General features: G+C 33.8%; 1 protein-coding gene across 1 annotated transcript in view; it reads right to left on the reverse strand.

Moving 5' to 3' along the window:
- LOC126825727 (uncharacterized) overlaps positions 1–13,115 on the reverse strand; it is a 45,578-nt gene extending 32,463 nt beyond the window's left edge. The window contains exons 1-8 of the mRNA XM_050555495.2: positions 12,975–13,115; positions 12,411–12,557; positions 9,399–9,529; positions 8,203–8,305; positions 6,520–6,661; positions 4,680–4,893; positions 4,183–4,306; positions 556–733 (exon numbers count right to left, since the gene is read on the reverse strand). Of these exons, the coding sequence (XP_050411452.1) occupies positions 556–733; positions 4,183–4,306; positions 4,680–4,893; positions 6,520–6,661; positions 8,203–8,305; positions 9,399–9,529; positions 12,411–12,557; positions 12,975–13,082 (1,147 nt within the window). The 5' untranslated portion in view covers positions 13,083–13,115. The remainder of the gene's footprint in view (positions 1–555; positions 734–4,182; positions 4,307–4,679; positions 4,894–6,519; positions 6,662–8,202; positions 8,306–9,398; positions 9,530–12,410; positions 12,558–12,974) is intronic.
- Between the last annotated feature and the right edge of the window lie 10 nt (positions 13,116–13,125).

The raw sequence follows: 13,125 nt of genomic DNA on the forward strand, positions 1-13,125 counted from the left end.
GACCTATCAGATGGCATCGAGAGTTGATTATGGTCTTGTCATGTTAATAAATGTCTAATTAATAGTTTATATAACAATTCAGGCCCAAAGAAAGAACTGCAATAGGAAGATTTAGCTCTTGCATAATGCCTGTTTAATATGATGCAATTATATAAGATATAAAACTAAAATCAAGCAAAGCCATGCCTTATGTTGTCACAATTGTCCTTCCCATACAGGTTAGATTGTAAATAGATGTTGATATTTTTCTTATTTTCTAAAGAAATCAGAACATAACTAATATTAAATAATACACTGAACTGTGTAGATCAGATATGGTATTTTAGTCGGTGAGAAGGTAAGCTCTATACACTGAGGTCTATACAATTCAATTTTCATTTCAAAATATTAAGCCAACATAATTCTTGTTTATTAATTTTTGTCGTCTTCACATGTAAACTGCCAAACCCATATATTCAATATATTGTTATAAATATAGTGGATATATAAAAACACTTTTTATTTTTCACCCGAATAAGACCATGAGTGATCTTACACAACCAATCAGATACTTACTTCTATCAGAAACAGTGTCAGATTTACCACGGAAAGCTATTTGAAGTGGAAATAGCCAATAAATAAGGTAAGGCTCATAACTCCGATCATAAACATACAATATATTCAATACTCTTGCTGTCTCTTTCATATGATTTCCACTCTTAAAAGCAACCATACTAGTAGTTTTAGTGTATGTCTGTTAATAAACACAATACATGTAAATAAATAGGGTGCAAAACACAGTCAAAATTTGCTCTATTAAATGTTCATTATCAAATGTCAAGTTGCTAAATGATTACACACTAGACACGGAGTAGGAGTAGGAGAATAATCGGGGTATTTTAGGCTATAAATAGCCACCTCACATGAAGTTTTCTACACATCTATCAACTATTAAAGTCGTAAAAAATCTATTGTTTAGCTTTTTGGTTGTTACAGCAGCTTTAGAAAATTACATTCTTTTTGTTGTTTAATTTACTGTATTATTAAGCATACCCCTTGGAGCGGCATCTTTTGATTTAGTACAATTAATATCCCTGAAACCCTCTGGTTAGGCAAGAACAGGATACTACTAGTATTTTCATTTTACTTTTACAAGGTTCTTTAAACAATCATTGAGTTGCCCAAAGTGCGTGTTTCAGAATTCTATTTTTTGTTCTAGCTTTCTGTTATGTTTCATAGAAAATAGTCTTGAATATCCAGGACTCTTAATCAGTGGGAGAACAGTCGGTATACTGATTTAGCAGGACTAATTTCAAACCAAGGGCATGTAACCTTTTTTACACTAAAAAATGGCCGGAGGTAATGGCCGTTCTTTGTTTACCTTTTCAGTCTATGTTTTTTATTGATGTTATAACTTGTTAAATACAACAAGACCATTTATTTAGTGACTATAAATGTGAGAAACTAAGTTAAGGCTTGTTATGTATATATATGTATATATAAATATTGTGGCATAATTGTCGAAATATTTGGATATATTTGAAGATATTTTTTTATGGTGGGGCACCCTACAATAAAATATAGTTTTTTTTAGTCAATATAAATAAGTCTAAAATAAAACTAAAATCTAAAAAGGAGATTGACTTGATTAGAAACCTTAAGTATATATAATTAATACAACTATATTTGTCTAAGAAATATAAATATGGCAGTGTGAAATCAAGTTAGAATTGAGCAACTTGAAAATTTGTTGTACCAAAATTTTTTTTTAAAAAGTACATTTGATTGTGAATGACCTTAAAGCTCTTATTCAACATTTATTCACTTATGTTGGGGCTTTCATGGCTACATTACATAAACATATAATATACAAATTCAAGTTGTTAGAAAAATATACTTTATGAAATTACAATGTTGCAATCTTACTAAGTTTTTAGTAAATTATTTTTATTTGCTAAAAATGAGAAAGTAATTCGTATGATTACATTTAAAAGTAATGGTAATGACAAGCCAACAGTGAGGCTGATGTCCCCTGCTAAAATCCCAAAATAAATAGATGTCACATATTAATTAATCGCACATTTATTTTTTTTCCAAAGTATCAAGCAATCAAACTGATTATCAACTATACACTCAGCTTCATCACTCTCTATCAGATATATCAAAGTTATCTTGTCCCAAAACATCGACCAATGTAATTTCTTAGCTCTGCTTAGCTTTAGCTCGAAATGTTAATTATTGAACTCAGTGAAGACATTCACCTAATGAACATCTACATCAAGTAATTCAAGTTTAAACCTTCTACCTTAAAGATGGGTGATTTAATGGTATATATGGACTAAAAACATATTCAAACTAATTAATTTGTCATAACTTTGCTTCAAATCCTTCTCAAACATTTAATTGCGAAGGAATGTCCTGCTATAAAAATTTGATCAAACCAGGTCATGTTTACATCACGTGACTTACCTCTCTTGGAAGTCAGAGGAGAATTCATTGCATACATAAGATGATGTAGTCTTTAATCGCTTACTATTTATTACAAATATCGAATCCTAATTAAATTATCGGATTATCCACTACCCACGTCTTTTTCCGTCATTTTTATCTCAGAAATTGTTGTACGTCTAACACTTCATAAATTTTATCAACTTGTACATCAAGCGCTCAATGTTCGAGTGTGACCTTTGACATCACGCATGCAGAAATTCCTAATCGTCGGGCTGTTGATTAGGGGAACCCTTACATTTTTGCTTCATGAGTGTTTTTCGGGGAATCCAGTATTTTTCTAGTAAGATTGGATATCTCTTCTTTCCATATATACCAAAATTACCATACTTTTATTGGAAAATAACCACCCAATAAATACTTTTCTGGGAACCCATCTTCAATAGAAGGCTTGATCTCGCTTTAACTACGTACATCTTATCAAGGCCTTCACGTAATACCCTGCATATTGCGGCACTAATTTCGATTGGGTACAAGCCCAACTTGTGAGCCTATCAGATTCATCGATCGTCCTGAATACCAAGTCTAAAATGTCTACAAGTGATAATCGAGTTGCAAAGTTCAAGGTTCATTCAATGTCAAGATTTCCGTGGAGGTCGCGATGTCACAACTTCTGATTGGACGCTACTGCTCACGTGTCTGTAGATAACATAGCTATAAGTTCGGGAATTGTGAAGTAAACAAGCAATGGCTAGATGTTGTGAAACTCGCAGTCGTTACTTCAGGAACATGCTGGGAACCCATCTTTAATTTAAAAAAAGCAGAAATGTTATGTTCCAAAGTCTTGACCAATTAAATTGCTTACCACTCCTTAGCCTAAGGAGAAAATTCTCATCATCGAACTTAGTCAAGGTAATGATATAATGAATCTATACTCAGAGTTTCGTCACTCTCACTTAATTAAAACCAAAGTTATCGTCTCCCAAAGCAGAAAATGTTTATCATCGAACTCCATCAAGGCATTCACCTAATGAACCCCTACACCAAGTTTGAACATTCTACCTCAATTAGAAGAAGAGTTATTGTGTTCCAAGGTATCAACCAATCAAATTGCTTATCGCTCTGCTTACCCTGAGCAGAAAATGCTCATTATCGAACATAGTCAAGGTATTGATGTGATAAAACTATACACCATATGTCCTCACTCACACTTATTTAGAACTAACATTATCGTGGTGTTCCAAAGCATCAACCAATCAAATTGTTTATCTCTGCTTACCCTAAGCAGAAAATTTCCATCTTTGAACTCCATCAAGGCATTCACCTAATAAACACCTACGCCAAGTGTGAACATTCTAGCTCAATTAGAAATGAGAATTATTGTGTTCCAAAGTCTCGACCAATCAAATTGCTTATCGCTCCACTTACCCTGAGCAGAAAATGCTCATTATCGAACCAATGAAATTGCTCATCTCTGCTTACCCTAAGCAGAAAATGCTCATCTTCGTACTCCCTTAAGGCAGTGACCTAATAAACACCAACACCAAATTTGGACATTCTAGATCAATTAGAAGGAGAGTTATTGTGTCCCAAAAAGTGTGACAGACGGAGGGACCGATAGAGAGAGAGAGAGAGAGAGAGAGCGAGAGAGACAGAGAGACAGACGCATTTTAATAGTACCCTGCTTTCTTCGAAAGGCGAGGGACAATAATGTAATTAATTACATTGGTGATGTAATGGCACCAGCCCTGTTACCTCTATGACTGCATTTTCTATTAAACCATTTATAGGTGACTGTGTAGCTCTTCTGATACTTAGTTCAGATAATCCTCTTGAAACAGCTCGCCCAAATCTTTCACGTACAAACTTCTCTGCATTCCTATATCAAAATTCACAAAGCAACATTTAGAAAGTTTCATGGTGTTCTATAAGCGTAGGATCTGACTATTATGTTAGTAAAGTAGGTCATTTAAGGACTAACAAATGGTTATCATTATTCCCATAAGTTGCTTGCACATCAGGGTCTTTAACAGTTGGTAGCAGGCCAGGAGACAATTTACAACATTAGTCAAGCGACTGTTTTCCTTGTTACATACAAGCCTAGGATCAAAAGTATAAAAAGATAACTTAATGACAGACCATAATGACATAATAAAAGAACATTTTAAAATATGTAATCAACCACAATTTATCAGTCCATATTTTAAAATTTTCCATGTGAATGGAATAGGCTTTTGTGTTAAACTACTCACACATCTTTGATTTTTTTACGATCCATTTTCAACAAAATATCAGTCCACATGTAGGAACGTAGTTGTCCTGGTAACTGGCGACCATGAAGACGGCCTGCTACATGGTCAAACTTTCTGGGATCATGTTGTAAAATAGCAAGAACAGAATCACCAACTGCATCACTTTGTTTCCCCCACAAAGGAGGAGGATCTCCCACGACTTTATGTACCATGGCTAAAATGAAATTTTTGATCAGTTATTTTACACCCACAGCAGCTAAATATACCTTAAGCTATAAATAAACTGATGTTGGATGCCATAGGTGTGATACCTTAAGCTATAAATAAACTGATGGAGGTCATAGCTGTCTCCTTGCTTCATTGAATAAGGGTCCATTTTTCAGAATGTATTTTTCATTACTTACTGTCCATTTACCATACATATTGAGGCCTAAGTATTTCTTAATTATTATCCGTCAACTTCTTTTTCTGCCATTTAATTGCAGAGTCTTTTGTATGTTGACACTCCTCACTGTTCCCCAAACTGGCTAAGTATTTGATCAAGATACAACAACTGCTCCCTCAGTCAAGCTAGCACACAATAAGATGGCAGACAACAGTTGGGTTGCCAGATGAGTTAGTGATACCTTCTTTGTTTCATTAATTTAAATTATGCATATAAATTTCATACAGTTCAGATAATAACTTTTGTTGTTCGAGCATTCACAAGGTTCAACGAACTGAAACAAGGGCCATAACTCTAGACATAATTAACAGAATTGCTGAAATTCAATAGGATTCTTCATTTCACTAATTCATATGATGTGTATAAATTTCATACAGATTGGATGACAACTTTTGTCATTAGAGCATTCACAAGGTTCAACAAAGTGAAACAAGGGCCATAACTCTAGACGTTATTAACAGAAATTGATGTAATTCAATATGCTTTTTCGTTTTACTAATCTAAATGGTGTATATAAATCTAATATAGATCCGAAGATAACTGAAACAAGGGTCATAACCGCAAAATTAATTAATGAAAATTGCTGAAATTCAATAGGCTTCTTCATTTCACTAATTTAAATGATGTATATAAATTTCATACAGATCGGATGATAACTTGTTTTCAAGGTACAACAAAGTGAACAAGGGGCAAAACTCTAGAAGAAATTAACATAAATTATTGAAATCAAATAACCATCTTTATCTCACTGATAAATAACAATCAGATGATAAATTAGACCAGAGGCTCAGTGCGCAGGGGTGTCCATCAAATGGGCACAAAACCAGACCCAACTTTTCTAAAGTAAAATTTTGCGTAGAATATGATACCCGAGTGGTAATCAGTCCGTCGTTGGGGGGTCTTCCAGATATTCGGGGTCAGATGAGTTCATTTGCACTGAAAGTAAATGCGCAACCATTCTTGTATTATGAAAATAAGCTGAAAATGATCTAAAGTAATCATCCTTTCAATAAAAATATAAACTTGCTAAATTCACCTTTGTTTTCTATGACAACAGAGGTCAAAAGGTGAAATTTTCCATTTTAGCAAAAAGAAGATTTAAAGCAATAAATGTCAGCGTAAAGTATAAAAACTAAAGCGGAACCTGTTCTAATTTATAGTAGGAACATTTAAAACTTATCTATAGGTGGTCTTAGCACCGTACATTTACTTTGGATCTTGCAAAACAGAACCAACACACTTTGAAACCTGTTTCAAAAATACACTGTACACTGATTGTACACTGTATTTTATTTAATCGGAAGTGATTTCAAACACATAACCATTGTTTCGAATTTCTGATGGTTCAGACAGTAAGTGGAGTCATACTGAATATATTTACTATTTTAGACATACCTTTAATTTGACTAGATGAAGGTTTAGCTGAAGTAATAGATTGTGTAGAAGATGAAGTAGCTGGTTTATAACGACTGGGTTTAGGTATATATATATAATCTGTATTCTTTTTACGATTTACAATCTCTTTTTTTCTCTTTTCCTGTAATTATTCAGTAAATTTAAAATCATTTTGTGACTATTTTAAAGTGATGTCATAGTTCACTGAGATATCTATAAATTCACGTAAAAAAGGTATGTTGAAACGAAGCAAAAAGTATGCCCACAACAGCAGCTAAAATTGTATGAGAAGTAGGGCCCAAACGATTCACTGGTGAACCGCAATTTTTTCCATAAAAACGATGAATGATATTTTTGTACAAGAAAATTGATAACGATTTTTATTTTTAATTTGAGGTTCATGGTGTATTTCACATTGTATCGCGATATTTATTCAATAAATTAGGAGATAGGACATATAGAAATTACCTATCAGTTCAGTGTAAGGCAAAATCCCGGTAGAATAATAATATGTCCCGACCATCTAGAATGACCTACTAATCTCATGCAAACTACGACCCAGAAACTTGACAAAACAATATTTTCCATTGGACAAAACCAGAAGCCATCAATTTTACACCAATTAAAATCGCATATTAACCTGATTTTGTCTTCATGATGCCTGTAGCCCTTACGAAAAGTGTGTTGAAATTTCTGTTTAACTTCCGGCAGGAATTTTTCTTTTGACAATTATTATGTCCACTGGGTGAAGTGGAGATCTTAAAACTACCTGCATCTTACCGATCAAAAGTGTGGGACAATTTGGGTTTTTCTGTTAGTGTTACCTACATAAACGGGAAGTCAATAAAGAAATTTCAGTCTGCAAAATATGTCATACCAAATTACGGTATACCGGATTGTATTCATGTATGTGTAGGCCTACCTGACTTTCGTTTGACTTGACTTGATTGTCTGCATGACTGCATACTTAATTGTGTATTTTGATTCAATTTGGGTAAAAAAGTGCCAATAATATTGGTTAAATATTAATTTTATTTTAACTATTAATAAACAATATAACTTTGAAACACTATGTATTTTTTCTTTATTTCAAACAGTAAAGGCGTGTATGGTGATGCACCCATATCGTGGCACAGCGTATCGTTTCCGCCATAATGAGAAGTCTATAAAGTTTGTTACATTCATTAAGATGATAACTTTACCCTCTTGTTGAAATTGTTTGACGTTCTAACACCTGACATCAACTAGCAGACTATCGCCATTTAAGAGACGACCTCTGTCAAGATTGGTCGCATTATTTCTGTTAGTCTTTTTTGTATATCATTTTTAGTGAAGCCTGTACCATAACAGGCCCGGGGCTGTACAGCGCAGTGGACGCTTACGGCTGGCCCCCGGATCCATTCACTTGGTTTGATATGTGTTTCTTTTTTGCAATGTCTATTAGAGCACAAAAAGAGTAATCAGATTGATAAAGGGCAATAACTGTGTACATAATCAAAACTTGAACACAAACATCAGAAGACTATGAGATCGTTGGTAATCATTAATAATCTGAAGGCTTCTTCCTCTCAGGAATATTATCACTGTGAATAAATCTAAAAATCAGTCAACTGTAGCCTTAAGAAAGGAACAAAAATAGGCTTCAAAAAGACATATTTTTAATTAATGCTTTATTTTACGTACTGTTAATTCTCTCTCCTGTATATATAACTCTCTATCTAGACCATCATTAAATACACCAAATGTATGTTGTAGAAATTCAGTAAAATCAGATGGTGGATCCTCCCTTACAAATAAAATAATGAATTCTATCAAAAAACAGTTCAGTGGGATTGTTGAGAGCTTTCAGTCTCTTCCCTAAAATATTCTGTGAAACTTAATGTTATACATTTTAATAACCATACTGTCAAAAAACTGTGAACAAACTATGACTAATGCTATTCATTGCTATGATCAGAAAACCAGCGGCTGCCAGGCAAGATATACCCACATTTTGCAAGAGATGGATAGAGAACAAGATAAAAACAAAAGCGATTTTTTCGTACAATCTGGGGCCATAATCCATAATCCAGGAAGTTATGGTCTGAAATGCGCAAAAATCAAAAGGGACTGAGATCTTTGGGATATAAAGACATATTTTTTAAGTTTCATCAAAATCGGATAAAAATTGTGACCTCTAGAGAATCCACAAGCTAAAACTGCGATTTTTTTTGAACAATTAGAGGCCATAATCCAGGAAGTTACGTTCAGTTATGCGCAATTATCAAAAAGAACCAAGATCTTTGTGATATATGCTTAAATTTAAAGTTTCATCAAAATTGGATAAAAATTGTGGCTTCTAGAGGGTCCACAACCTTGATATACCATATTTTTACACTATTTGCGTACGAGGGGCAGTCATTTTGCCAGGCAGTTTTGGTCTTATTTTCACGAAATTCAAACTCAACCAAAAATATGGTGTAAGGGTTTGTTTTAAATTAAATAATAATTGTGACCTCTAGAGTGTCCACAAGCTAAAAACGCGATTTTTCGTACAATCAGGGGACATAATCCATGAAGTCATGGTCTGATACATGCCAATATCGAAAGGAATCGAGATCTTTCGGAGATAAACCTATATTTTTCAAGTTTCTTCAAAATCGGATAAAAACTGTGACCTGTAGAGTGTCCACAAACAAATTGTGTACTGACGGACAGGGGCGACGGCATAATACATATAAAAATAACTTGCATCGACATGTCACATGTCATCAAATTTAAGTTCCATGGAAAGGTCATGATGTAAAGTTAATAACTTTAATAATAACAAGTTGATCTAAGACATCCATTTTTACAGAGATGTCTGAAACTAGTCTTTAAATCATATACTGTATACACACCTTGAGGAGTTGCCATTCAACATATTCTGGTATCCTAGTTCTCGGACAGTTTTATACATCTGACTATTTAACCAACCTTGAGCTTCAACAAATAACAACTGGCGACTATCAAAATTCAGATTAGGTGGTTCCTAAAACAGAAAATAAATTTTTACAGCAAAATATTAAATAGCATTTTGTATAAGAAAAGCCATATCTACGAAGGCCCATTAGTGCCAAACAAAAAATAAATATTAATCTGTTTGAATGAGTCAGTATCTCATTTGAACGAATTACTAGTATCACGTTTGAACAAATTAATTATCTGGTTTGAACGAATTAATTATCTGGTTTGAATGAATTAAATATCTCGTTTGAACGAGTTAGTATCTCGTTTGAACAAATTAATTATCTAATTTGAACGAGTTAGTATCTTGTTTGAACGAATTAATTATCTTGTTTGAACGAGTTAGTATCTCGTTTGAACGAATTAATTATCTCCTTTGAACAAGTTAGTATTTTGTTTGAACAAATTAATTATCTCATTTGAATGAGTTGGTATCTCGTTTGAACGAGTTGGTATCTCGTTTAAACAAGTTGGTATCTCGTTGAAACGAGTTGGTATCTTGTTTGAACGAATTAATTATCTCGTTTTAATGAATTAGTATCTCCTTTGAACGACTTAATTATCTAGTTTGAACGAATTAATATTTCGATTGTACAGAAGCATGGAAGGGACATGCAGAAATTGTGTTTCAAAGATAATATGATTTAATATGCGTAGGTTCTTTACTATTTCTAGCGTTAGCATCAGTAGAAGGAACTATATATACTTGTGAAAAGGGGAATTAGAATAGAATACCTTGGAAATTATTCAATTTGTTTAATGTTAGCCACAACACTGTAGTGAAGCCATTGTTTTATGACATATATATGCTTAAACAGGCATTACGATAGGTATATGTATGATATTGTAAGGACGTGGATTTGAAAATGCACCGAATTAAGAAATAAAATGGAAAATTGTGCCTTCGCTGAATTTTCACTAGCTCAGTGAACAGCACTACAGGTATAAGATTGCTTGTCAGCGATGTTTACATATTAAGGATTAATGTTATTTATGCCAGATGAACTTATTTCCAGTGTTGATTGCCTTGAAAGAGGATTTGGGTGAGTTTCTAAGATAGAGGGGTGGGGGTAGGAGTGTTAAAACAAATAACTAATTTCCTCATGCTGCATGCAAAACGAAGCAAGAATAGTACTGCCACTGCTGTTGGCCGACTTCCTCGATAGGACAGAGGACTTGAAGCCGAGGGTTGCAGAGGGGAACGCTGGCTCAAGTGAGGAACGGATGTTTTGACCGCCCTACGTTTGATTATCAGTGAAACTGAAAGCAGATACGGGGGCCTTTCCCTCTTGGTTCACCTTGAGCCATCTGTCCCCTCTGCAGCTCTCGGCTTCAGGTCTCCTGTTTTCTCGAGCAAGTCGGCCAACATCAGCGTCGCTTTGGCACATGAGACCCTAGTGGGAGGGATGAGACGTGCAATGTGGGCAATGTTTCGGCACAATTACTATGCTTGTTCGTTTTGCATACTGCTACTGCATTCCACGTTTTTTTCGTGTCATCCACAGTTTTTCGTGTCATCCGAGGACTACAGACTTTTCTAGCAAGACTCATGCCATTAAAGTAGGCGTCGCAAATTAGTTGTTTCTTCTACCCTCCCCCCACCCCTCTATCTTAGAAACTCACACAAATCCTCTTCCATTCATTGTATTGCAACGCAGTCAACACTAGGTATAAATTTACTCTGGGATAATCCTTTACTGCAAAGTTCAATTAATATGCAAACCCTGTAGTTCTGTTCACTGAGCTTGGGAAAATTCAGCTAAGGCATAATTATTTCTTAATTGGGTGCGTTTCAAATCTACGTCTTTACAATATTAAAGATACATAATGTAAGATTTAGATAGAGCTGGTCGTTCTTGCTATAATAGTTCAAAAATAGATAATGCAAAATGAATATATTGAAATTTACATTAAATTACTTTATTCTGAGCGACGATATCAGCCTTTGAAGGTTTGACAAGATGTGTGCACGGAATGTAACCACCGTACTGGTTGTTCAAGGCATAGCCTTGCTTTACCATTTTTCAATTTAATCATTAAATGGCCGAACCGTTCTAATCTACTTAAATATTTTAATAAATGTCTAATGAATAGTTTATATAACATTTAAGGCCTAAAGAAAGACCTACATGTTTACATGTAGCTCTTGCATAATGCCTGTTTAAGCATATACATGTAATAAAACAATGACTTCACTACGATGTTGTGGCTAATAAACATATTCGGCTTTTAAAACATGGATAACATCCAACATATTCTATACTAATTCTCCTTCTCATAAATGTAGTTCCTTCTACTGACAATAACGCTAGAAATAGTAAAGAACTTAATGTATTAAATGACATTTTCTTTACTTAAAACACCTGTTAGTATCACAATTTCTGCATGTCCCTTCCACGCTGTCCCTGTACAATCGATAATTAATTCCAAACGAGATAATTAATTCGTTCAATGAGATACTAACTCGTTTAAACGAGATACTAACTCGTTTAAACGAGATAATTAATTCATTCAAATGAGATAACTAATTCGTTCAAACGAGATACTAATCCGTTCAAACGAGATACTAATTCGTTCAAACGAGATAATTAATTCGTTCAAATGAGATAATTAATTCATTCAAACAAGATACCAATTCGTTCAAACAAGCTACTGATTCATTCAAACAAGATACTAACTCGTTCATCAAAAGGATTAATTTTTTTTTTGTTTGGCACTAATGGGCCTTCGTACATATCAATTGTTACATCAAATCAAATATCAGTTTGTTGTTAGAGAACAAGCTCTATATATATTTCAGTCAACAGGTGAATATATTGTAGTACTTTTAGGATTAAGAAGTATGCAGACGGTTAGCTATAGACCTATAGTCTAATTATAAATATATACTTTCAAATGTAACTCACCAATAAATGTGGATTTCTTTGTACATTTGGCAAGAATTCTTGAAGAAATTCATTTCCTAGTAAATCTAATAACATTTCTCTTCTTTCGGGATGATCAAACTGTTTTTCTACACGGGTAGCAAGTTCTGTGGCCAGTTTGGCTTCAAGCTGAAATATTCAAAATAGATAAAAAAAATCTAAGCATTCTAATCCAGGTTATATCTGCAAATATTATTAGCCATGTGAACTTCCCAAGTAAATAAATAGTGATATCAATTGCTCTAGAAAGAGAAAACTACTGGGTGACTTGTATTGAGGTTGCACGATTATTTTCAAAGTAAACATTCAGTAATCATAAGGTACTTGTATATTCATACAATATTTTCAAAGTAATGCGACTTTCCTATAAAAAGACATGTACATCAGCTAGAAGCAGTTGCCAGAATTTTTGAGTCCCCACAACCATCTCATAAGATGTATTATCTATAAACAATGTTGAAGGTGGGAAGTGAGATATTAAAACTTCATGCACTAAATTATTCTCTCCAGCTTTCAACTCAACACCATTACCATAATGAAACTTACCTTATGCCATGGTGCACCTGGTAGTAATGTCTGTTGATAACAAGAGTTTATCCAAGCTTTATGGAATGGTCTTTCATTGGTTGTCCTATTCTGCCCAGTATCTGCCATTTTGTAAAACTTTTACTCCACAAATAACTTAAAACTTAAAAAA

The sequence above is a fragment of the Patella vulgata genome, chromosome 6 (genome assembly GCF_932274485.2).
Source record: "Patella vulgata chromosome 6, xgPatVulg1.2, whole genome shotgun sequence".
In the NCBI taxonomy this organism is placed as follows: Eukaryota; Metazoa; Mollusca; class Gastropoda; family Patellidae; genus Patella; species Patella vulgata.